Below are 26,303 nucleotides of genomic sequence, written 5' to 3'. Positions count from 1 at the left end.
CGGCTGTGCAAGTGCAAATGCCGGCGTCCGGACACCGGCGGCTCGCCGTACGCCTCCCTGATCCTGCTGCGCTCCTAAGGGAGATCGGGTCTGCGCGCGGCCCGCGGTTTCCCGGCGCGCACCTGGCGGCCACGGGTGCGCGCCCCACCCTCCAGGTGAGCAGCGCCAGGCCCCGCCCTCGCCGCAAAGCTCCGCCTCCTACTCGCGCCTGCGCAGTATCTCCGGCGGCGCCGGGCGCCGGGGCGGCGCGGCCGTAGCAGTTCGGCGGGCGCAGTGCGCGTGCGCCGTGGCGGCCGGGGGGCGGGCGGCGTCCGCGGCGAGGAGCGGGGGTGGGGAGGCGCCGTCTGGCTCGGGCTGGGCCGGCGGGGAGCACGAGCGAGCCACGGCGGTCCCGTGGGCAGCCTCTGCGGCCCGCAGGTGAGACGGGCGTGGGGCCTGGCGCAGGACTGTGAGGGGAGAGCGGGTGGGCCTCGCGGCGCGCGGACCCAGGTGAGCGCAGCCCGCGGGCCCCGGGCGCATTGTCCGCGGGCGGCGCCCCTCAGCGCCCCCTGCCGGCCGGGCTCGGCGGGGCCGGGGCGCGGCGGGCTAGGGCCGGGGCGTGCGCGAGTTCCTTTGTTTGTCGCCCCCGCCCGGTCCCACCCGCCCCCGCCAACATGGCGCTGGTGGGGTCCCTGCCCCTGCCCGGCGACCGCTTCCCGCGCGCTTTGTTCCGCGCCGTGCGGGGAGGCGGGGGCGGCGGCATTGCGTAACCGGGCGGGGGAGGGGCGTGGCGGGACCCCCGCGGCGGGTCACCCTGGTGACGCCCTGCCTGGGGGGCTCGGGGCTGGGGCCCGTGTGACCTTGGGTTTGCCTCCTCGTCCGCGCCGGGGTGAAGCGCGCCTCAGTGCGGGTGCTGCGCAGCGCTGGGGGTCGCGGTCCCTGGTGGCTTCCTGCACGGCTGGTGCGTTCTGGGCCTTTCCGGGAGGAGGGGGTGTGGGGTTGAGAAATGGCTTCAGTCAACCACGTCGTTGCCTGCGCATCACAAAGTTTGTTTACGCAATTGTTTTTATATTGATTTGGTTTTTATAATCAGCGAATTGGGTTTCGGGTTTTGTAAGGGTTATTCTGTTTCAAGTCTTACTCCTGGCTTAAAGGTTTATTTATCATCGTGTGCATCCACAAGCCGTACAAGGTACGTTTAAGTGTAAAGGATTTCAATGTGTCTAGTGCGGAAGATGGGATCCGTACCGAAATGCGAATGCCTCAGTAACTTTGCTTGGAATTTTCTGGAAGAAACTGCAGCCTGAGAGGATTGATGGAGAGTAATTGCCTTCTGCGTAGCTTTTGTTAGGCTGTGAAAATGAAACCCGATCTTAGTCGTTTTTACCTATATATCTTGAGCATACTTTTGAGGTGGTGAAATTTTGGATAGAGGCGAGGAGGCTCGTCTTTAGCCTTCTTTTTCACCCCTTCAGCATTCACCGGAAAAAAAAATCGATGTCTGATTTATAGGATGTTCATTAACAGGTTTGATAACAGTTAACGTTACCTAATAAAATTATAAAAATGTGTGGTCTTTTTTACAATAAGTAAAATGAAATTAGCTTAAAATCTTACTAAAATGCCTATGAAATGGATCAAGCAAAAGGGATTTCAGTCTAAATTAATTTGTATGAAGTCTCTTGTACTCTAGACTGAAGACTTAAACTCAATATCCTGTCTTGGCTGGGAGTACAAGCCGCGCTGTCATGAGGGACCATATTTTTATGCTTAGGGATTTTGAAATATATGTGAATGGGGTCTTTGTCTGCATATTTGTTTTATGTACTGCATGCATACCTGGTGCCCAGGGAGGCCAGTAGAGGGCTCTGATCCCCTGGGACTGAAGTTAACAGTTTGAGTGCTATCTGGGTGCTGGGAATCAAACCCGGGTCCTTTGGAAGGAAGAGCAGCCAGTGAGTGCGCTTAACCGCTGAGGCCTGCTTAAGATTGTTAAAAAATACTTTAACTGATTTGTAGACCTTGTCTGATTCCACTTTCAGTGTTCAAAGGAGATGGGGGATAGCTCAAGACGGTAGTGTGAGGTTGCTGTCCTGTGCTCCACATCTAGTCTTTACACTCGGTTGTGCCATCACCAGACCTAGCAACAACAGGCAAGTAACTCCAAGGACTGGTGGCAGGGGTGGGAAATTCAAGGCCATTTTGGGTAAAAGTCGGAAGGAGGCTGGAGGGGAGAGCTCAGTGGTAGAGCAATTCCTACCTGCGTGGTGGACTCCTGGTTCTGCCTCTGGGAGAACAAAGTGACTACCCTGTAGCTCTCTGGAAGTAGTGCAGATTGTTTAGGGAATGAAGTAGTTTCTTTCATGTTGTTGACCTGCCTCCTGCCTGCTCCCCGTTCCCATCGAGAGGGACTGACTCAATAGTGCCCTTAATTACGGGCTCCAAGCAGACCACAGTACAGAATGCCAGTCACACTTTGGGGGAAGTGTGTGCTCGAGGTGCCTGTCTTTCTTAGGGTCACAGTTCACATTTTCATTTGGGGAACTCTGAAAAATACTGCCGTTGTGGGCTTGGAACTTACTTTTATGGGACACAGAAGGGCTGAAAACAAAAGACAAGGGGATTGGTGGATTTTTAAAGTTACTTCCTCTGCTAAGTGGAAAGCTGGAGAAGTCAATAGAGAACCTACTACTACTACATCAGATCGCTTCAGGGCAGGGCTTACCAAGCTTTAAAACTGAGGGTACCTCATTGTGCAGGGGCCTGCTAGGGGAAATTGTTTTTTTTTTTTTCTGATTTTTCTGAAGGACATATAACTTAGTTTCAGTTTGGCTAACTTCAGTAGGAGTGACTCCATTTTGATTTGTAATCTGGTCTATTGAAGCCTAGTGCAAGATTGAGCTTGAAGACCATGGTGTAGTGACATTTCATTTGTATTTTAATAAATAAAGCTTGCCTGAAGTTCAGAGAGTAAAACAGCCTGCACTGATCATCTTTACAGACCAGGCAGTGGTGACACACACATTTAGTCCTAGAAGCCACACTAGTTTGCCATAGAAACTGGGCGATAGTGGTGCTTGCCTTTAATCTCAGCACTAGAGAGGAGTATAACATGGGAGGAGACAACTCAGGCAGAGTTCCTGGAGGTTCCTGGAGGCAGGATCACCATTTCAGACTGAGGTAGAGGTAAGAGCCAATGGCTAGCTGTTTTGCTTTTCTGACCTTCAGGTTGAACCCCAATTTCTGTCTTTGGGTTTTTATTAATCGTGCTACATTGTCTCTTTGTTAAAATTATTTTTTATTTGTTTTTAACTGTCTTTATGCTGTATCTTAGGCAGTAGTGCCTCCCATTACTTGGGAATGGTGGTGTTGGGATTGATATGGTTGTGTGTGTGCCTCTCTTGTTTTGTGGGTGATCCCAAAATTTACCCTTACCGGTTGATAAGTCAGTCTCCTGGGAAGAGTTTTCTTTTGTAGAGTCTGACCTTTGGGGTAGCTAACACAGTTATACCTGAGTTAACTGCAGTATTAATTATTTGCAGTATTTTTTTTCTAGTATGCTAGAAATACATGAAGGGAGTCAGGCGTGGCACACACCTCTAATCCCAACATTAAGGGATGGAAGAGACAGGAACACTAAAGTCTCAGGCAACATAGACCTATTGTGGGGTATTTAGAGGTTGGAAATGTCTGCATGCCCATTAGTAGAATCTCAGTTTGCTGAGGAACGTTTAAATACAAATTTTCAGCTAAATGTATATTCTTTTCCTCTTTCTAAATGAGAAGCTGCAAGATGCTGTTTTAACTAGCTGCTTTTTTCAGTTTGGAAGCCTGGTGTCATGAAAAGCATGTTTTGGAGTGGTGTGGCTGGAAGTCAGGATTTCCCCCTCTTGTGTTGAACTCACCTCTGCAGTACTGGTCAAACATGTGGAGTGGAGACTTTAAAGCCTTCAATTCCTGAGCTGCAGACTGGGAGGAAGCCTGTCCCAGTGTAGTTCCAGAAACACAGCTGGACAAGTCAGTGTTGATCCTTTTCCCTTCCTTCTCCGCTCTGCCACAGTTACTAGTGCCTTGTCTTTATGAGGAAGTAAACAGCTTGTTTCACACCCTTGTAATATTGAATCTAGTTTAAGTTAAGTCCTTATTGGGTGCCTAACTTAAAATGTTCCTAAGTCAGACCTGGAGAGGTGGCTCACTGTTAAAAGCACTTGCTACTCTTGCAAAGGACTCCTGTTTGGTACCTAGCACCCATGTGGCAGCTCAATGAGGTTTGTAGTTCCAGTTTCAGGGACTCCACTGCCCTCTTCTGGCCACCATAGACACTGCTTGCACATATATGTACATACAGGCAAAACACCCATGAATATAAGATAGAAGTAAATCTTTTTAAAAAAAAATGATAGATTGTATTAGGTTCTTTCCACGAGTCCTTTAGGACTTACGTACATGATAAGAAATGTGTCTGCAGTATAACATTTTTTAAAAAAAAATAATTTTATGTACATTGGTGTTTTACCTACATGTCTGTGAGAGTGTCAGATCCCCTGGATTAGAGTTACAGACAGTTCTGAGCTGCCATGTGGGTGCTGGGAATTGAACCCAGATTATCTGGAACAGTAGCCCATGCTCTTAATCTCTCCAGCTCCCAATCTAATAGTTTATTAGGAAGGTGTATATGCTTAGTGTGTGTGATGGACTTACACGTTCACAAATACCTGAGAAGAGAAAGATGTGTTACACAGGACTAAGAGTATTTAAATAGGAAAGAAAAGAAGTCCAAATAGTGGGTGGGGACAGAAAGAGAGTTGACATTGGTAGGAGTTAATAGTTTGCAGTGGGAGAAATTTTTCCATCTGTTCAGGCTTTGAATATTCAGCTAAAAGTTAGATGTTACCTTTTAGGAGGCATAAGTACCTTATCAGGAATAGGCTAAAGTTCATAACAGTTTATTCCTTGTTTTCCTGTCAGTTTAGTGGCTGCACCTTAATCTACTTATATTTTAACTACTGTCTGCAGTCAGCACCTGGCTGCTCAGACCATGGCCTGGTGAGATTTCCTGTCCCACTAGCACTGGCTCAGCACCAGCCACCAAATGTAGGTTTTAGTTAAGTCTGTATCATTTGTTTACCAATACTCAGGAGTCACATGTTGGGGTGAAAACCTACTAGATCAGAGAGGCTGAGAAGCAGTCAACTGGCCTTCCTTTTTGCCAGAGACCCAGCAAGAGAAACTCTCTCCACTCCTCCAAACCAGAAAGATTTAAGCAAATCCCTAAAGTTTTTCCCTCCTCCTTCCTGTGTTCTCTCTGTTCATATTCCTGGTTCCTCCATCCTTCTATCCTCTCTGGCTGATTCCTGTCAACTAGTTGCTGACTCTGCCCCCAGAGTTTAATTTTATTAACATAGTCTCGGGTTCACAGTGCCATCAAATATCCTGCAACAATTTTGTGGACACTGAACTGCATCATCACCTTTGGTTTCCTGTGGCTGATTTGTATGAGAATAAATTTGAAAAAAGATGTTGAATACCATATTTCACATGAATGTAGTTGTTACATATTTGTAGTAGACAGTAGTTGGTATTATTTGAGATACTGTCTCACTATAGTGCTGGCTAACCAGGGACTTACTATATAGACATTACTATATAGGGCTTAGAACTCAAAGATCTGCCTGCCTCTGCCTTGTAAGTGTGGGAATTAAAGAAACAAGCCTCTATGCATTGCCAGGTGTTCATTATGTCAGGAAGCCATCTTAATGTAGGACCAGTACTAGACTTGAGTTCTAGAGCAGTGTGGGAAGTGGGTTGACCTCTTAGGCAAGTGGTGAAGCCTACTGAAGTCAGGGTTTATCATACTCATGTCATTCCATGTGGGCCTTAGCCACATTTTGGCAGATTAAGTGGAAAAACCAAAGGTTATTTTTTCCAAGTGCTGAAGATCAGGTTTTGTGTTGGACTAGTAACTATTTAAAAAAATACTCTTTGAGATTTTTTTTTTAAAGATTGTAATTGTCTTTTTTCTTTTTCTTTCCTTTTTTTCTTTTCTCTTTTTGACAGGCTCCCATGTAGCCCAGGTTGGTCTCAAGCTTCTTTCCCTCCTACCACCACTTCCCAAGTGCTGATCCCAGGTTTGCACTGCCACACCTGGCATTTTGCCTGTAGTTACATCCTTGCAAGATCCAGACTTTATGTTTTTATGTTAAGATTGTATGCTGAAATTGCTACAAGTAGCTTGAGTTGGGTCCTAATGTAGGTGATAAAGAATATTCTTTTTCCTGTTTGTGATGGTTCCTGTGAATTGTCACCACGACAGAGCTACTGTCACCTGGGAGACAGGCTTCTGAGTTGCCTGTGTTTTGTGCAAGATTATCTTAATTAAGTTAATTGATGTGGGAGAGACCCACCCCTGACTGAGATTCTGGACTGGAGAAAGGGAGCGGAGAGCAGATGAATTCATCTTTTTGTTTCCTGATTGTAGTTGCCATGTAACCAGCAGCTTCAAGCTCCTGCTACCTTAATTTGCATTTGTACCTTTGAACTCTGACCTAGAACAAATCTTTCTCCCTCAAGTTGCTTCTGTCAGGGTATTTTATCACAGGAACAGAAGAAACTATGATGCTATGCAATAGCTGTTGTGGGGTAGTTACTTGCTTACCTCTAGGTTATTGTAGACTGATGGAGTTTTTTTCTTTTGTTATGTATGTATGTATGTATGTATCCAGTGTTTTAATCGTATAGTTACTCTTTTTCTACAGTTTATCCCAACATGGCTATATTGGGCCTTTCTTTGACATGCCATGACAAAAACCTGTTTTGGCTTTTGCTTCCTGATACTTTTACTCAAATGTGGATGTTGTTTTAGCTCCTGTGGTTGGGAGTGGAGTTTAAGCCTGTTATGTCCTTAGTGCTTCTGCTACTGTCCCACTTCCATTGGGCTGACTTGGGACATGTACACATTTTGATGCTATGTGAAATCCTTTAGTTCAAGGTTAGTTTTTTAAGGTTTCACACTGAATGCATCCTTTTTTCTCTAATATTGAAATGTGTAGTCTTAGCAACATCAGTGCAATTGCATTATTCTACAACACAGATAATAGACATTTGAAAAAAAATTAGTAAGTAGAGCAACAGTGGTTATGTTTGACTGACAGTTCTTTATGCCTTTACAAACTTAACTGCATAGGATGTATTTGTTGATATTCTGAATCTTAAAACCATTTAAAAATATTAGCTGGCTGGTAAGAAGAAGTACTGAAAAGCACTATTTCTTCAGTCAAACTTGACGACCTGAGTTCCATCTCTACGTCTCACAGTAGGAGAAATCAACCTTCCCCCCCCCCCCCCCCCGTACACACACACACACACACACACACCCAAATACTGCCTTGAAAAGAAAATTTCAGTTGTGCTACCAGCTTGATATTTTATTTGCATTAAATGCTTAAACTTTCTTAGCTTTAAGGGTTAATGTAATGTTTTTAACTGTCAGTCTTTTGAGAGAGGGTCTTGTAACCCTCTTGGCTCAGCTCCTCCAGTTCTGGGATTGCAGACTGGGCCACTGCTGCTGCTTGCTTTAATTTTCTTGCTGTCTTTTTGTTTGCCTTTTTGGAGGTGGGGTCTGTGTCACATATCCCTGTGAACATTTATGTAATTCAGGAATCAGAAAAATTTTCAGAAGTCATAGTGTCATTTCCATTGTCTCTTTATCAGTCCCACCTTCCCCAGTAATATGTTTCTGTTGCTTCTTGGGTGTTGGAGTTTTGAAAATAGAAATACATGCATTCTTATTTCTTTTTTTCAGTATGGTAGATGGTTGCTTGATGTCAGCAATTCAGGGACCCATGGTGAGTCTTCTGGAGCAGTTGAGGTGTTGCCAGGTTGGAAATGCTGTTTTTGTTTCTCCATCGACAGGGTTAGTGCTTCACTCTGCACTGCATTCACTGCGCATGTCCCTGCACTGTGACAAACGTTTGCAGTTTGAGATTCAGCAGCAAAATTAGCATGAATCTGTTACAATTGCACTGAAGATCTTATGCTTGTTTTTTGAGACAGAGTTTCTGTGTGTAGTCCAGGCTGTCCTGGAACTTGCTCTGTAGACCAGACTGACCTCAAACTCACAGAGATCCACCTGCCTCTGCCTCAAGTGCTGGGATAAAAGGTGTGAACCACTATTGCCTGGCTACTGAAGATTTAAAAAAAAAGATTTATTTTTATTTTCCTTTCCATAGAAATGTGTTTGTGATATGACAGTATATTGTGTGTGGTTCCTGATGGAGGCCAGAGAGAGGGCATCAGATCTCTTGAAGGTAAAGTTAGAATCAGTTGTGAGCTACCCTGTGTTGGTGCTGAGAACCGAACTTGGGCCCTCTGCAGAGCAGTCCTGGCTTTTAGATACTGAGCCATCTCTCCAGCCCTAGAAGATTCACTCTTACCTGCCAGTTTTGGCATACTGTTCTGTTTTTTTCTTCTCCTTTAAGCCTAGAACTTCTACCTTTTTGATAAAGGAAGTACTTGTGACTTCTTTAGCATATTCAAACTGAAAACATCACTGTATTTGTACTCTAAGTAAGATGTGAACATGAGTTCTCGGGTGCTGCAATAGGAGATCTGAGGGCCTGGTACCTATCGAGTGATTCATGTGTGGGTAGTTAGTGTGCAGCATGGGTAGTGAGAAGGAGGGTAATGACTGTTCTGAGCAGCATAGGGCACGATTTTATCTTGCTGTTCAGTAGTGTAGAGTTTATACTGTATGTTTTCAGCGCTCAGTTGCTCCGGTGGTTGAAGCTGCGGGGAGCCTGGGTGTCTTTCCTGCTATCTTCTTTACTTAGGAGAAGTTCAGGGATCTTGGTATTTTGGAATGCCCTTCTTTAAACTCTTCATCTTCCCTTGGGTGTTCTGCTCAAGCCTCACTTTGTTGTATATGAATTAGAGTGGAGATATTAATTTGCCCATTACAGCTCCCAACAGTTTTCTGCAGTTCTTGCCCTCTCTGAAGTAAATACTCCTGGTTCTTTTCAAAATTAGTGTTTGCTTGATAAAATTTCTCAAAACGGTTGTGCTCTATGAAAGCAGAGATTTAGTTTCCCAATAATTACTTTTCTAGTAGTTCACTGGACTTTGAGTGCAGTAGCTAGGGTTAAAGTAAAGGAAGTCAAGGCTGTGACTTTAAAGGCTGGAGTCTACCGTACAGGTATTCACCGTGTGGTGATGGTTAAGTAAACAGTTACAGCTTCTATTATTTTTTGCAAAATTGGAGTTTGACTTTGTTGTCTTCCTATATGCCTAACACTCTGCCTGCCTCTGGTCTGCAGTATTTCAGAATCACATAGTAAGGAGCCAGCCATTCAGAAGTAGCACCACTAGGATAGGTAGGTGGGTGAGGGGTATGCTCCCAGGGGTTTGTTACAGCAGGTTGAGTTGGCAGTGTAGGAGACAGTAGAGAAGCCACTGGGAGACAGGTGTCTCTGTGTCCTCTGTTGGAGTTGGAAGCCCACAGGCGCATTTGGAAAAGAAGATAGATGTGTGGGAAGTGGGAGAGCAGGAGCCTGTTGGGAGCTGCTGACAGTGTTCATGCCATTTCCTTTTGTCTCTGACCTTGCTCCTATGTGGCCTGCAAAAACAGAACTTTTTGCAACCGAGGTAGACGTTCTAGCTGATGTGATGGTGCAAATGGAATGTTGATGGTATTGCACAGCTTTTCCTAGATGTAAAGATGCATTCCTCCCAGCTAAGAGGGCGCCAACAGACCAAAGAAAAGGATTTTGTTAACCAGAGTTTATTTGGGTTTCTTTACAAGAGCTTGGGTCACTTCTGCAGCTCCACCACTAAGAATTCCCACCCTGGTCAACTATTTTCTTCCTCTTTCCTGGTTGTTGGGAGGGAAAGTTGTCTCCTGAGTCCTGTGACCAGCTCTCCAGGAGCGAATGTTACTGGCTAGGGGAACTGAAAAATAGTTTAAAACAGCATCTAATGTGCAAGAGTAAACTCAGTGGTGGCTGGTGAAGGCCCAGGTCTCTAGCAGGAATAGCTTAGTCAAGGCATTCCAAGTCAGATTTTGGTGGACTAGTGCAGAAAGGGTTCCTCTGTCTGAGGGGAATGGGACTTGGAGCTCAGTTTCAGGGCAGAGTAGGAAAGCAGTTATTAAGCAAAAGTACCTTCTCTTCCTGTGCTTAAACAGGAGTTGCCTAAATGCCTTTCCGTCCTAACAGGTCACTGTTACTTATGATAGAAAGGATCTTGCCCTTGCTCTGTCCTGTTGAGGGAGATTGCCCATTGTGTGAGGCAAGAGGTACCAGACAGGCTGGAAGCCAGGAGGTCAAACTGCTTTCTTGTGTCCCAGCATGGCCATGCCTGCCCTGGAAGGCACCTTAATTTTCCTTAGTCTCATTTTCTCTTCTCCGTATGTAAATATTGACTTTGAATTTATCTGGCTTTTCTTCTTAAAAATTCTTAATTGTAGTGGTGATGAAATTAGTTAAATCTAAAGTATTTTTGACCAGCATGTGCAGAAATTAGTCTCAAACTCCAAATGAACTGAGATTTTCAGACTCTGGTATCTTTATTTAGTGTATAGCTGTCCATTCTTGCCCTACTGGTGAACCTCAGTTTCAGTTTCTTTTGACAGGAATAACCTTGAACCCCTGATTCTACTGTCTCTGCCTTCAAGGTGGTGTGTCCCTTTGAATATCAGTCTCTCAAACTAGTTCTTAGGCTGAGTTTTTAAGTTCTTTATTCCCTTTTGATAATCATTGGTACTTTAAGCATATATTTTATTTATTCTTAGAGTGCAGGGGTCTGTGAATTGGGCACCTGTGAGATTAGAGGACAACTTTTGGGAGTTAGTTCTCACAATGGGTTCCAAGGATTCAACTCACTCAGGCTTCCTGAGCCGTCCTGATGGCCTCTTTTATGTAACAATGATCTGCATGCAGATGCCACTGGTGTTTAATGAAAGGGATTCTGAGCAGAAATCTTGTTCAGTATTTCCAGTATTCTCTTTCCTAATGTTCTCAAGTTTAAAAAGTTAAACATTGTTTAAACACCTAAATCCACTTGGTTAAATAAGGGTAGAAGCCTATTAGATTTTCTTTATTTTTGAATTAATATGATTGAAAGCTACAGGTCATTTCATTTGTTTACTCAGGTGTTACTGTTCAGTCCTGTGGGTTTTTTTTTTTCACTTGAAGTTTTCTTTAATCTTTCAGCAAAAGATTAAAGTCTTTTTGGTTGGTGGGATCTTAATTTGGTGTGGAATCTTTTTAGAGGATGGCTTCACAGAGTTTGATGTGCATATATGTTGTTTCCCAGTAGCACACTCCTAGGCATGTGCACAGATGAGTATGTGTAAGGTTCTTCATCGTGGCCATGTTTGTGATAGGGAAGAATCTTGGACAGTTGTTCAGTGGTGGAGTTAATGTAAAATAAAAGGTCGTTATATCCTTTATGTTCCTGCCTCTATCAAAAATGAGAGATTGGGATTGGAGTGTAGCTCAGAAGGAAGTGTGTTGGCCTAGCATGTGGGGTGCTCTGGGCTTGATTCCCCAACACTGAATACAGTGAGCCTGGTGGTGCACTCAGAAGGGGAAGTAAGAAGAATTTAGAGTTCAAGGCCATCTTGGAATATAGGGGACCATGTCTAAAATACATTAAGTACTTGAGGTTGATAAGGAACACAGTGTATTGGGCGAGAAGCTTAACACTTGTAGAACAAAAGCAAGTTGCAGAACTGTCTGTTCTCCATGCTACATTCATGTGACCTTCTGAGTTTTTTGAGAAAGTCTTGCCGTGTATCCCAGGCTAGCCTGAAACTTTCCCTCCTCCTGCCTTAGTCTCACTAGTGCTGGGGTTTTAAGCATAAGACATCACACTCTGTTTGAAGAGTCTTTTTTGATGTGTATAGAATTGTGCGTTGACACTGGAACTGCATCTCCAGTTTCTGCTGTTCTGTGAGTGTACTGTCAGTTGATAGTTGAGCCGTGGACGGGAACTCTTGTTTATTTTCAGATTTTTCTTTTTAATTATGTATATCTCTGTGAGTCCATGTGTGCAGTTGCCCTCTGAGGCCAGAACATGACTCAGATCCTCTGAAGCAGGAGTTACTAGTTGTCACCCAACATATATGCAGGGAACTGAATCAGAGTTCTCTGTGAGTGAAGTATGTACCCTTAACCGGTGAGTTTTTCTGTAGCCCTCTCTTTTACTGTGCTTTTGTGGGCTCTGTCTCTGATTTTCATGATGTGGTGAGAGAGACAGAGACAGAGAGAGAAGGTAAGGTCTCACATTAGTCTAGGCTGTCCTTGAACAGCTGCTCCTATCTCCACCCTCATTACTCAGATAATAGGCATATGCCACTACATCAAACTTCCTTGCTTATATTTCTTTGTTTTTACTGAATCTATGATTGTGTGACTATAAAGTGTCTCCAGAGGCTCATGCATTTGAACTGTGTCCACAGCTGGCACTGTTAGGGAGCTATAGAATCTTTAAGGGTGCAGGGCTTTGCTAGAGGGAAGTGGGTTTGTTGCTAGAGGGCAGATCTGGGAAGTTATAACTGTTTCCTGGTTGTTGGAAATTTAATGTAACAAACCTTCGTGTCAGCTTCCATAACCAGAGGCAGAGCCCTACTGTCACTTTCATCCATAAAGCAGGAAGTAAAAGGTATGGAATCTTTCATTCATCTTAGCTGCCCCCCCCCCCAAGATGTGAGAAAAGTAGCTAGTAGGTACTTAATTAGTTTTGAAGACCATCTGTTCCAGAAGTTTGACTCTTCATGCAGGGTCGTATAACAGCATGGGGGTGGGAAAATCTAGTAGCAGCAAAAGGTTTCGGAGTGTGTTAAGGCCAGAAATACTCAGAGTGAAGCAGTGAATGAATCGGGGCATTGGACAGTGCTCACCTGTTTGTGTTGCAGCTTCGTTGTGTCCTTGGCTCCAAACATTGCACCTTTGCTCTTGGTTGCGTCACCCCACACAGGTAAGAGACACTGTAGGATAGGAATCACGGTGTTTTCACTGTACACGCAAAGGTTTTCTGCTCTTGCAGAAGACAGGTGCTATTTTCCTGTTGTCATTTCTTAGCTTATAAACATCAAATCATTATAGTCTTGGTTTATATTTTGTTAGCATTTGATTTTTTAAATTGCTGTTTGGATTGTTTTATTTTATAAAAAATCATTAAGCAGATTTTGGTTTAGGGTTAGGACAGAACTTTAAATGAAGTTGCACCATTCTTTGTACTGTGCCCTTCTGTGATGCTGTGCTCTCAGCAGTGATTATAGAGTTAGGAAACCTGGTCTGTGGTGAAAACATGGTGATGTTCCTCATCCCGCAGTCTCAAACATGTCCGCTAAAATTCCATTTTGAGTAAAACATTCTTCTTATTAGTATGAAAGTTTGTTCTAATTTTTTTTTTTAATTTTCAAGACAGGGTTTCTCCATAGCTGTTTTGTTTCCAGTCCTGGAACTAGCTCTTGTAGACCAGGCTGGCTCGAACTCACAGAGATCCGCCTGCCTCTGCCTCCCGAGTGCTGGGATTAAAGGCGTGCGCCACCACTGTCCGGCTTCTAATTTTTAATAAAATTAGAGTATATTAAATAGTTGCTCCAAAGTAAATTTCTTTATGACTTAATCAGCATATGTGATTTAAGTACTTTATACCCTTGTACCCAGGGTCACGTGAAATGTCTCCCGCAAAAGTTGAGGAAGCCCTGAAATAAACCTCACCGTTGCTCTGTACTCCTTGCGTCATTGTGGTTCGATAATTCGCAAAGAAGCCACAGAGAAAGTACAGTAATTCGTGATTATAGCTTTGTGTCAGAAAGGATACAAAGGACCAGCCAGAGGAGGTCTTCAGGGTAAGGTGCTGAGGGCATCCTCCTGTGGAGTCAGGTCAGATGACTCCTGGCACAGCTATTATATATATATAACAGCGTGCAGAGCTGTCAGTCAACCAAGCTCACATGAGCCTGTGTGTCCAGACTACTGATGGTTCGCATGTCATCTTGATTGGTTGGATACTTAGTGCCTCCTTTCACTAGATACTTGGCTGTTGTCTAGAGTTCAAAGCTCCAGCCTCTGGTCCATTGGTTCATCTTCCTGGTGTGGCCAACCTCCCTTCAGTTCAGAAGGGATTTAAAAAAAAAGAGTGTAGCAGTTTTTCCTGCTTCAGTTTCTGGCCCTTGTGATTTTTGTTCATGCTTAAGAGCTTCATTGTTAAAATTTGGTGCCTGTGTCTGTGGTTTTACACTGAATGATGAATTTGTTTAAATTGGTAGGAGTATTTTAGTCTTTGAAGAACTTAGATAACTACTTACAAATGTATGGTTTTTTTTTAAGGATTGGGTATTCAGTGTTCTGCCTGCATGTATGCCCACCCACCAGTAGAGGGCATCATATCTCATAGATGGTAGTGAGCCACCATGTGGTTGCTGGGAATTGAACTCAGGACCTCTGGAAGAGCAGTCAGTGCTCTTAATCTTTGAGGCGTCTTGGCAGCCCTAATCCACTGATGGCCATTTTTTTCTCGCAACTTGGAATAATTTAACCACTTTCTCCCTTTTGTATATTTATTTACTTAGTTGTTTATTTATTGGTGGTGCTGGAATCAAAGCCAGGGTTTTGCACACGGGAGTGACCTGGCATTGAGGTACTGTATTCTCCCTTGACTGTTCACGTTAACACTGAAGTGGATGTGCAGTTATTTAGCCTTCGGCAGCATTTGTCAAAACAGTTTTACTTGGATTTTCTAGTAAATGTTATTTAGTTCCTAAGAAGGTTCTGAATTGCATTCTCAGAATTACAGAATCTAAAACCCATTGACCCCTTTTACTCTTGACTTTTGTATTCTCCAAAGTGATGGTCTCTCATCCAAGCTGGCGCCTGGACTTAGGTGACCTCTTAACTCCATCTCCAGTGCGCTTGTCTTTATGGTGGGAAATTTCAAAACTGAAGTGAACAGGTAAATACATGTACATGCTCCCTCCAGATTCCATTTGGGCACATGTCACAGTGCACATTTGGAGGTGAGAGGGCAATCTTTCCATCTTATGTTGGTTGTGGGGCTAGAATCCGATTGCCAGGCGTGTGCAGCCCATGTCTCTACTCACTGAACCATTTTGCTAGCTCCAGTTTTTTAAAAATAACTATATTAGGAGTAATGGAATGGAGATGTAGCTCACTTAGTAGAGTGCACACACATAGCATGCATGTGGCCCTGGCTTCCTTCCTTCTCATTATAAGACCAGGTATGGTGTACATCTGTGATCTCAGCACTGGAGGGAGAGGCAAGAGAATCAGAATTTCAGAAGCATCCTGGCCTACATGAGACCCTGTCTCAAAAAAAAAAAAATCTTAAGAATAAGTTATATACTTTAAAACATAGTCCCCTGTGTTGCTGAAGCCAGTTCTAAAGTTGGCTGGGTCCTCAGTCTTCTACCACTGAGTTTCTTCTTCATCAGGCTTGAGAGGCAAGGACTTTAACACACTGAACCATCTTGCTGGACCCCTTTATTGAATTTTCCGTATTTTAAGTTTATTAGCATATGTTAAATGTACACTATGGGGCTTTATTATGACATTTGTATACCTGTCTATGAGGTATCTTACTCATTCCTATCACCCTCTCCTGTCTGTCTCCCACTCTGCTCATTGCCTTCCTCTTCCCAACTAGTTTTCTTTCTACTTTTCATGTCTTTTTTACAACTCACTGAGTTTATTTAGGCTTACCTCAAGGAGGTAAAGGGTCATTTACAGGAGCATGGGCAACTTATCAATGGCTATATCATCACTAAAGAATATTTTCTCCTCTCTAACATTAATGGCCTGTAGATACTTAGAATTCTTAGGCCTCACACCTCACGGCTTTTCCCCCTCTAGGGCATAACTGGTTGGCTCAGTCTTGTGCAGATCTTAGGCAAACAGCTGCTAAAATTCAAGAGTGAAACACTCACATTGTGCCCAGAAGTGTTCTATAATACTCCTCCCTTGTTGTATTATGGAGCGGCGGGCGCCACTCTGTAGTAGTAAGAGCGGTGGGGCTGCGTCCCTGGTACCCGGCCGCCCACATGTCTAGCTCTAGCTTATGCCCTGAAATAATTACACGGAAACTGTATTCTTTTAAACACTGCTTGGCCCATTTCTATCTAGCCTCTTCTAGACTAACTCTCGCACCTGGACTAGCCCATTTCTTATAATCTGTGTAGCCCACGAGCTGGCTTACCAGAAATGATCTTAACCTGTGTCTGCCTGGAGTGGAAGAATCATGGCGACTCCCTGACTCAGCTTCTTCCTCCCAGCATTCTGTTGTGTTTACTCCACCCACCTATGTTTTAACCTATGAGGGCCAAAGCAGTTTCTTTATTGCTTAACCAATGAAATCAACAGATTGATATATGACACTCCCACATCACTCCCTTCTAATGTTTACATTCTTTCAGCAGCAGAGAGAATGATAAAAGATGTCCTGTTTAGGGTTAAGCATTCGGTACTCTTTTAATACCAGCACTTTGACCACGCGGGGATCGCTGTGGTAACTGGTCCACTGCAGAAAGCACCTTCTGACCAAAGCCAACACCAGCACTATTAGCAGGTCATCAGGTTATCATCAGGCTTTTGCAATTGTGGAACCAACAGCATGTGCTTCCCTACTAGTGCCTGTGTTGATTTTGTTTTTAAGGTAGGGCCTATGTATCCCTTACTGGCTTGGAACTGTATGTCAAAGGGAGATTTCCTGCCCAGGAAGGGTTGAGATGATTCTTTGTGATCCAAGCTGTGAACTTTTCATCAAGATTACATTTGCTGCTGTGCAACTTTACCTACTTTACCAAAGATTTTGAGAGTTGTCTTAGATTGCAGACATCATGGCACTTTTAAGACAAATATTTTACTCTTTGTAAATGAGTGCCATAACCTAAGAAAATAACTCTTCCTTCTTTTCCTGGTAGATCTTGTATTTAGATTTTTTAACCAGTTGCCCTTTGTCGTGTAAATGTTTTTGATAATGTATGTTCCTCCCACCATGCTAGAAAGAAAAGGTTTTTTTCCCTCTGTCACTCAGCATAGAATGCTTCTGTCACCCAGTGTGTGTGTGCTTTTTTTTTCATAGCTGCAAGTTCTCTGTGGACAAGGATTGGTGGTTGGTTTTACAGTTTTACTCAGTTATGACACTGTTTACATGGAGATGCAGTATCAGATCCCCTAGACCACACACTCTATGCTAAGTTGTGTTGTCTAGGTTGTCGTCTTTGTTTCTAACCCATAGACTATACCTTACGAAGTTTAAGAATTTGCTAGAATAGCTTGGGCCACAGGAAAGGCGTGAATTTGCTAGGTTTCTGGTTTATTACAAATGCCCTGGGATACCTACTTCAGATACCTGTATGTTCTCACCTACATGGAAACTGAACTGAGTATTGGATTTTAGTGAACCCTCATTCCCTGGGCAAGATTGGTACATTGTTGGGCATTGGTAACTGACTTAGTCTTTAGCCCTTTTCCCCTCTCTGGAGGTTTACGTTAGAAGTTGAAAGTTTTTAACCTCTCATCTTGGTAGTTGCCATTCTGGGAACCAGCTCCCATCCCAAGGCCACCCAAGGCCTTATATTACAGCCTTCAGTTATCTCATGAAGTGAAAGGGCTTTCACCACGCCATGTTTTAACACAGCTCGTTAACAGCTCAGACTTGAGTCGATATATGTTTCTGCCTGTTAGTACTTCTGTACGCTTCTTCACCAGGGGACCTGGTGTTAAGATTGTGCGTCAGCAACTACCAGATTTCTTTTTATAAATAAAATAGCGTTTGTGATAGCAGCTGGCAGAAGCCTTTTCATGCCCCTTCTTCACATATGGCTGTCACTGCTTGTTTATTTGGACCCAAATTGGCCTACTACTTGAAATCTTCCTGCCTCGGCCCCTTGTGCTCATATTATAGGTGCACAAGCCATCATGCTTGGTGTCTGAAAAATTGAAATACTCATTTCTTTTTTTTTTTTTATTTTCAAGACAGGGTTTCTCTAGTTTTTGCTGCCTGTCCTGGAACTAGCTCTTGTAGACTAGGCTGGCCTCAAACTCACAGAGATCTGCCTGCCTCTGCCTCCCGAGTGCTGAGATTGAGATTAAAGGTGTGTGTCACCACCGCCTGGCAAAATACTCATTTCTTAACTTCAAGGTAGAATACATGTCATTTGGTTTGTGGTGTGCCCACTGAGCCCACGTTATCACTCTGCAGTCCGGACTCTTGAGGGCACTGTGTCCTGCCTTAGCACCTGCAGTGCTGGGGTCACAGGTAGGTTCGACCATGTGCTTATGTGCTTGCTTATTTATTTCTTTACAGCAGAGCATTTATTTCAGCAGTGCTGCAGTAGTGTGTGACCTTGACAAGGTTATTGTGCTCCAGCGGCCTCTCCAGTTTGCAGAACAATGCCATAGTGGTGTGTGGTATGTGCAGCATGTTGTGTGAAAGGCATGGCAGAGTCCACGGAAAGCTCATGCAGTAGTGTTTGCCATATTATGACCAGTCAGTACAGGGTTTGTGAATCGCTTCACATCTTACAGTGGACTTTGGGATCATTACTAAAGGATAATCATTTGTTTTATTTCCCGGAAATGAAGGCCCTGTTTCCACTGTAAAACCTCTCTCTGCCCCCCTCACCTCCACCCCACTGTGTGTGTGTTGGGAGAGTTAGCAGGTAACCTTTCCCTTGTTTGTGTCAGGATTGTTCCCCATTCCTCTTTTGTGTCTGTGTGTGTGTGTGTGTGTGTGTGTGTGTGTTTAAATATATTTATGGGTGTTTTGCTTGTCTTTGTACCACATGCTAGAAGATGCTAGAAGAGGAAGTCAGGTTACCAGGAACTGGAGTTACAGATGGCTGTGAGCTGTATTTGATATGGGTACTGTGAATTTAACCCAGGAAGAGCAAACAGTTCTTTTAACCACTGAGCCATCTCTCCAGCCTCCTCATCTTTTTCAGTGGCTTATAAGTAAGTTCCACTAGTTGACTGTTTCCTACAGCACTGGGGTAGGAGAGGGGACCAATATAGTGTCTGCTGTCCTAGAAAGGACTAGATTTGTTTACTTCTTCCTTCAGTTTTTATTTACTAAACTAACCACATAATACAATAACTTAAAGATGATCTGTATCTTTAGAAAATGTGAATGAATTAAATGAGTTCCAGCCAAAAGAACAGTTCTTTTTCAGAATGCCCTTCTTTAACTGGCTTTTCAAAGCCCCCGGTGGCTCTCTTCAGATAAGAACAGGGCCCAGCAGCTATACTCAGTATCTTGGGGAGCCAGCTGCGTTTTTGGATGGTTTTAAACGAGTTCAAATGAGATTAGACTGTATTCACTGTTTGTAACTCAAGAATGTAGACGTGCTGCCTTGTTATTAACATTAAACACAACTCTTACCTCAAAGGGAATATGCGTTAATTTCTACAGCTGGCCTACGTATAGAGATTAAGGCTATTCCAAACACTGTTCCAAGTCAGTATGGAATTGGTTTCATGGATTTTTTTTTTTAATCCAAAATGTGTTTATTGGGATGGTTCCCACTCATCTCGAATCCGGTGCTTTTCAGTGCTGCTTCCTCCTGAAGGAGCATCCTTCTGTCAGTCTTGCTTTCCCACCTGTAGGCTGACAGGACAGTGGAGCAGCCGACACACAGGACTGTGCATGGCTAAAGACCGTGGTGATTTTATAGCCTCCTGGGCACTTCACATCCATAAAGTAGGAATTGGGGCTCTACACCAGGCGCTTTTTCTTGTGTTTCCTCTTTTCCTCCTCTGGAGAGGGATGAAGGAGATCCTTTGCGAGAGGCATGCATGTTCTCGTAGGGAGGTTGTCACCGCCGGAAAGGCGGTTTCATGGAATTTTTATAGTTTAGGAACAAAATGAAGTTATAAACCAAGACATTTTAGTGGAAACATCAGGTAGGCAGGCTGCAGCAAAGTAGAGGAGTCTGTTAAAGGTTTCAGGTGCTATATGAAGACATTCTATACATTATAAGAAAGGTTTATCTGATAGTCATAAGGATGTTCGAACAGACACTTAGGCGAATGGTCAATGGTTTGTAATGGTTTGTAAAGATAGGCTAAGATTGATTGGATCTGTAGCATTCCAGCTCATTCCACAATCCATGAAGTTCAGTCTAGTCAGTGGTGGGTGTGACTTTCTTCTAGGAACTTTATGCACATTATTTTGCTCCAAAAGTCCCCTGTAGAACTAGGGGAAATGACTCAGTGGTGAAGAGTGCTGGCCATGTAAGGCAGATACAGCATGGGTGTCTAATCCCAGCTGTCCTATGGAGAGGAGGGGACAGGAGAAACCCTGGAAGCACTGGTCAGGTGGAGGTGAAGAACAACAGAGACAGACTGAGAGGGCGGGGGAAGCTTCTCGCCCAGGCTGTCCTCAGACCTATGCCCACCTGTGCTGCATGCAGGCGAAAGCAGAAGACTCCATGCTTGAACTCCTCAGTCTCTCTTAAAGATCTGTTAAATTCATCTTGAAATAGCAACAGAAAATGTTGCTAAGATAGACATAATCTCCTAGTGAGGACACACATGCACTTCAGAACATTAGTAACCTTAAATTTCATATCAGGAATGACCGTGTTAATATGTATATGTTACATTTTTTCATAGTTTTTGAAGTTTTGTAAATAAAAACAGAGAAGATGGGTGGAGTCTGGGTAGCTTTTTTTAATTATTATTTTGATTTTAAGATTTAGTTTTAGCCAGATGTGGTAGCACCCGCCTTTAATCCCAGCCCTTGGGAGGCAGAGGCATCTGGGTCTCTGAGTTTGAATCTAGCCAGGGCTGTCTTAAGATAAGACTGTCTCAAATAAGCAAAAAAGATTTGCTTTGTGTGAGTGTTTTGCCTTCCTGTGTGTTTACCACGTGTGTACTTGAGGCCCACGGTCAGAAGTGTCAGATCCCTTGGAAATGTGGGTTCTGTGTGGTTGCTGGGAACTAAATGTGGCACAAGCGAGATCTCTTAGGGGCCTAGCCATCTCTCCAGCCCCAGGGGTTAGCTTTCAGAGTTGGGAGCCACTATATCTTGTTTATTGTATGCCACCAATACTCTAGTGGTAAAATTCATGCAGAGGTATGTTGGAATTGGTTGACCCAATGACAGGACTGAGCTTGGAGGGCTCATGACATTGCATCTGTGTTATAGTAACCCCGGGGCTCTGGGCAGCTGTCACTTGGGGTGGTGGGAAGTTCTTTGCAGTGCATGTGGTAAGCTGACTAGCAGTGCTGAATGCTGCTCAGGTTACAAGAGAATTTGACATAAAAACTTAGATGTTTTACCTTCACGTTTAGTGCTTTATCTGTAAGCTCAGCAGAAAGGGTGCCGGGCAAGGGAAGACTTGACCAACCATTGGGTTGTGATGAACCGTCCTTGTAATCTCAGCTAGAGACTGAATAGGGAAAGATGGTAAAACAATGGGGAGAGGGGTGATGGTGCACAGATCTCTGGAATTGTTTATTTAGCAGTTACAAGAAGCCTTCTAAAATAAAAGACTGGCCACAGGGGCAGTTATCTAAGCCAGTAACAATCATGCGTGACTCTACAGCCGTTAAAAATGTGTCTGATTGTGATGTCTATGGTAATGTTTTACTACCTGGACTGTAGTGTTCCTGGAACCAAATTTGATATAAATGGTACTACTTTAGTGAAGTGATTTAGCATCTGTGTGGGTGGGAAAGTTTCTTCGGGAGTTCTCTTGGGTTTGTGGAATCTTTTTCTGAGAGGTTGGGAGCAGGAAGGGAGAAGCCAAATTATATCCCCCTTTTCCCAGCTGCATCTGCCCTTTCTGAGTACCTGCACTATTGCTATTCCCCCTGCCCCCAGGAAAAAGGCCATGCTCTAGTACATCCTGGTGTTCATTGCCCTGGTGCTTAGCAGCAAGGTGTTTTTGGCTATAACAGGAAAGAGCTCTCATCTCTGCGTAGACTCTTCTCCCCACTGGGTCTGCACTCGGCCCAGGTTTCCCCTTCACACTCGTTGCCTTTGCTGGGAACCACATCATTGCTTCAGGGATTAGTGCCCTTTACCTGAGAACTGTGCTTTAATTTTCTGTCATTTAGAGGCTCACTGGTGTTTTCTTGTCTTGATGTTTATTTTACAGAGTGCTTGGGAATCCACATGTTTTTGCTGAACTTGTAGAAGAGACACCTGGATGGTGGGTTAACAAGAATACTGACCTGTGGGAAGCTTCATATCTGAAAATACTGGATTTTCACCCTAGTCCAGCAGCTCTGCTGCTCACATAAATACAGATGAATGAAGACCCCATTCGGGAAGACACCTGGCCAGCGGTCTAGAGCTGATGCAGGTAAGCAGTGGAGCTCTGTATGTATTTCAGTGTGGTGTACATTTTATTTTATTTTATTTTTTTATTTTTTTTGTTTTTCGAGACAGGGTTTCTCTGTAGCTTTGGTGCCTGTCCGGGAACTAGCTTTTGTAGACCAGGCTGGCCTCGAACTCCCATAGATCCGCCTGCCTCTGCCTCCCGAGTCCTGGAATTAAAGGCCGCCCTTTAATCCCACCCGCCCGGCCTGGTGTACATTTTAGAACATAGAACAGCGATTTCACATAGTACCTGGCAGTGTGTTCTTCTCCATTCCTGGTGTTTTATACCTTGCTGCATGTGAAGGAAGAGCTTTGATTTCCTGAAAAGGGAACCACCATGCTAAATACTGTTTTCTGCATAACCTAGCAATTTATAGGTAACTGGCAAAATTAACAAGTGAATTTCAAGATTCTGTTTAAGAATAGAATAAAATCAAGGTTTTATTTTTACTTGAAAAACTGAAATGTTAGGATGTTGGATTTAGTGAGATTTAGGAGATTGAGTAGCTTTGGGATGAAAGGGGGATCTTAACTCACTTTTTAGAATGTTTATTTGGAACAAGTGCACTGGTGTGAATCTAAACTGAAAGAGTTCTGTAATTCCAGCACTCTGAAGTGGAGTCAGGAAGACCAGGGATTCTAGGCCATTCTCCATTCCATAGCAATTTCCAGGCCAGCCTGGGCTACATGAAATCTTGTCTCAGAAACAAAACTAAACCAAAAACTAAGCCTGCACCCTTGCCCTGAAACAGGAATCTGTTCTGATTTGGGGGGGGGGGGCACTTGGCACATGGCTGAAAGTAACAAGAATAAAAGTGTAGGGTTTTTTTTTGGGGGGGGGGGTGGAACTTTCGAGACATGGTTTCTCTCTGTATCCATGGCAGTTCTGGAACTTGCTCTGTAGATCAGGATGGCCTGGAGAACTTGGGGATCTGCCTGTCTCTGCTTTCCAAGTCCTGGAATTCAAGGCATGTGCCACCACTGTCCAGCTTAAATATGTTGATTTTTAAAATTCTCTCTTCCCCAAACAACAACAACAAAATAACCTTACAGAATGTTTTACAAATTAGTAAATGAGCCAGCCAACATCCTGATCCTCCTGTCCATGGCCCCTAGGGTTAGGATCAAAGGCATTTACCAACCTGCTGTACTGATAAATAAAACTCTTGAGTATGTAACCTTCTAGGCATTTGACCATTGAAAGAAGTGCATGATAAAGTTTAAATGAGGTTATGTTCCAGAACTTGTTGCTCAGGCCTGTGACCAACTTGCAGAGTGTTTTCAGTTTAAAGAAGCCCAGCTTTTACAGATGTCACCTTGGGTAGCCTTGAACTTACCATGTAGACTGTGCTGATCTTGATTTGACATGTGGTCTTCCTGCCCCTGCTGCCAACTTCTGGACTGTAGATGTGCATCCATGCCTGGCTTCTTTCATTAAAAAATGATTTCATCTTATCTCCTACCTATCTGGTTTTGTATGTTGCTCATTCTTTCCATTAATTCATTCCCTGGTCATATGATTTGCTCAACTTCTTGGGCACGAATGCCGTGTGTGATCTCAGCCACCCTGCCTTAGGAGCACAAGGCAGCTTGTCCAGATTATCAGCCTTTAGAGGTAAACTAAAGTCTAGGCCCTTTTTTTTTTTTTTGGTTTTTCGAGACAGGGTTTCTCTGTGGCTTTGGAGCCTGTCCTGGAACTAGCTCTTGTAGACCAGGCTGGTCTCGAACTCACAGAGATCCGCCTGCCTCTGCCTCCCAAGTGCTGGGATTAAAGGCGTGCGCCACCATTGCCCAGCACTTTTTAAGAGCAAGTAAGCCTCAGTCCCACTGTCTGACCGGGCTCTAGTAACTCCAGCAGCATCAGTTGTGAGGTTCCTCCTGCACGGTTTCCCGGGTGGGGTCTCACTGCCTAGGTGCCATCTTCTGTTTCTCTCCTTCTTTCTAATTTACGGACAATTGCTGTCTTGTAACTCTGCTCAGTCTAAGAAGTACTGTTGAGATTTTTAGTGTTTTGCTTGTGATAAGGACAGAGGAGCAACTTAAACTCTTTATGAGCATGACCCGATTGTCTTGGTTACAATTTAATTTTCAGGAGCTTAGGGACTCCTTGCATGGTCTCTCACTCGTCATCAGTCCCTTGACTGCACTGTTCCCAGTCACCTCTGATTTTTCAGATGATCCCAGGCAGCCATGTTGCTCTTCTCCAGCGCCTCAGTCTCACTGTGTGGCTTCAACCATTTCTTTATATCTAGGATTAGACAGTTATTTTGGCATATGCTTAGTTACCTTTTCTTACCTAGTGAAAAAGCAGGGTCTCAGTGAGAAAGTCAACACTGACATCATACATGGTGTACAGGGAACTGTTCTGGAATAGAGTATTTGTTTAATAAGTAAAAATTTGCTACATTTGTTTGTGTTGCAGAATAATTGTTCAACTATGTGTTGCTTTTGTTTATGCTATATTTGTTTATTATGTAAAGATGTGTTGCTGTTTCTCCTTGCCTGCCTGAGATACCTGATTGATTAGGTCAGGGCTGGTGGGCAGAGAGGAAAGGGGACAGACATGGAGAAAGCCGGATGGAAAGTACTTAGATAGGTACATGAGCCCCAGGGTAGCACATAGATTAAAAAGTCTCTGTGTTACCATTTGGGGTCTGGCCGTCCAAGAAAGCCTGCTTCAGTGAAGTTTTTCTTCAAGGGTCAGAGGCAGTGGCCTGGCTGTGTGGCATTTGAGGTACCCATTTCTAGAAGCCAGCATGCTGTGTGCCCAGAGTAGGATCATGAACGGTGGGGATGGGTTATGAGGCTTGGGATACTATGGGATGGGAGAGGGGTGGGAATGTTTGGTACATTACATATAGTTCTAGCATACCTTGAGGAATCCTTCCTTTGCATCTTGTCACAGGTGTCTAGGGACATGCCAGGGATGTCTGCTCCCACTTCTGGCTGACTCTGGCTGACTCTGGCTGACTTTGTCGCTCTCACACACTTCCTTTTCTTGTTATCTTGTTCTTGCCTCAGTGAGTCCAGGTGGCCCTCCTGGCACCAGGTCCCAACATGCCACTTTGTCTCTGCGAGCTGCAGTGTCTGCTTTAGTGTTGAAAAGCTGTAGAGGCTCCACTTAAGGAAGGGAGAAGGGAGTTTGCACAGAGTGAAGAAGCCTCCCAGAAAACATTCTTCTGCCTTGTGTTGACACCTTCTTCATATTTGGCCCCACTTACGTAGGCATCCGATGAGTGAAAGTGCTGCGCTTTGTGGCCCCTAAGCTCAGTCTGTGTGTTTATTCTGCTTGAAACACGCGTTCAACTGTCAGGACTGTTTTGTTTCTATGTAGTTTACTGTGACCTGGTAAGCAAATACATTCTGTATGATTTCAGGATACCTAAGCACATGCTTCATCCCAGCTCTACCTGCCATTGCTTCCCGTGCTCCTCTTTATTGCGGTCTAGTTTCCCATGTGCTAGGTATCTGGTTTCATTTCTCAGTTATTTCTTTTTGTAAGTTTGGGGGGTTTGCGTCACTGTGGACTGACCTTACTGATCTACATAGCCTGCTAGTCACCCCAGTGGGTCTTCAGTGGGGATGACTTACTGTATCCTGGTTTCACTTGTTTTCTTGATACTTCCTGAGTCTAGGGATCAGTTGGATGTGTTTACCTTTTAATATCCTTAAAATGTAAAACAAAAACAACTAAACATGTTGTTTTGCTCATAACCTCCTTGCTGGCATGTGGCACCAAGCTGGGTTACTGTGTGTGTATCTGTGTGTTGGAGAGCAAACTGACAGCCTTGAGTTAGATACTTAGACCTTTTTTGTCTTATAACTTTTAAGAGAAGTAGTTGGACATTTTACATTTTAAAAAGCATTAAGTTTATCAAGCAAGTGTTGAGGATGGATTTTTGATATTCTGTTTGTGTAGGCTTCTGTGAATTTCTTCAGTCTTTTTATTTTGTTTTGTTTCTGATTGCCTCATTAGT

The 26,303-nt window shown here is 43.9% G+C and overlaps 1 protein-coding gene and 1 pseudogene across 4 annotated transcripts in view; one reads left to right on the top strand and one right to left on the bottom strand.

Annotated features, from left to right (window-relative positions):
* Positions 1 to 279: 279 nt before the first annotated feature.
* The window catches only part of Spin1 (spindlin 1), a 50,920-nt gene continuing 24,896 nt past the window's right edge, over positions 280 to 26,303 (top strand). Inside the window, exons 1-3 of one of the 4 annotated variants that reach the window (XM_075969660.1) lie at positions 341 to 417; positions 2,022 to 2,132; positions 22,103 to 22,309. In XM_075969660.1, coding sequence (XP_075825775.1) covers positions 22,258 to 22,309 — 52 coding nt within the window. In that variant the 5' untranslated portion in view covers positions 341 to 417; positions 2,022 to 2,132; positions 22,103 to 22,257. Of the gene's footprint in view, positions 418 to 773; positions 941 to 966; positions 1,172 to 2,021; positions 2,133 to 22,102; positions 22,310 to 26,303 lie in introns of those variants that run through there. The other 3 variants (XM_075969659.1, XM_075969661.1, XM_075969662.1) reach the window with 3 other exon arrangements.
* Positions 19,481 to 19,787, bottom strand: LOC142848760 (small ribosomal subunit protein eS27-like pseudogene; annotated as a pseudogene).

The sequence above is a fragment of the Microtus pennsylvanicus genome, chromosome 4, assembly GCF_037038515.1.
Source record: "Microtus pennsylvanicus isolate mMicPen1 chromosome 4, mMicPen1.hap1, whole genome shotgun sequence".
Lineage (NCBI taxonomy): Eukaryota > Metazoa > Chordata > Mammalia > Rodentia > Cricetidae > Microtus > Microtus pennsylvanicus.
This window is presented reverse-complemented; position numbering and strand designations above follow the sequence as displayed.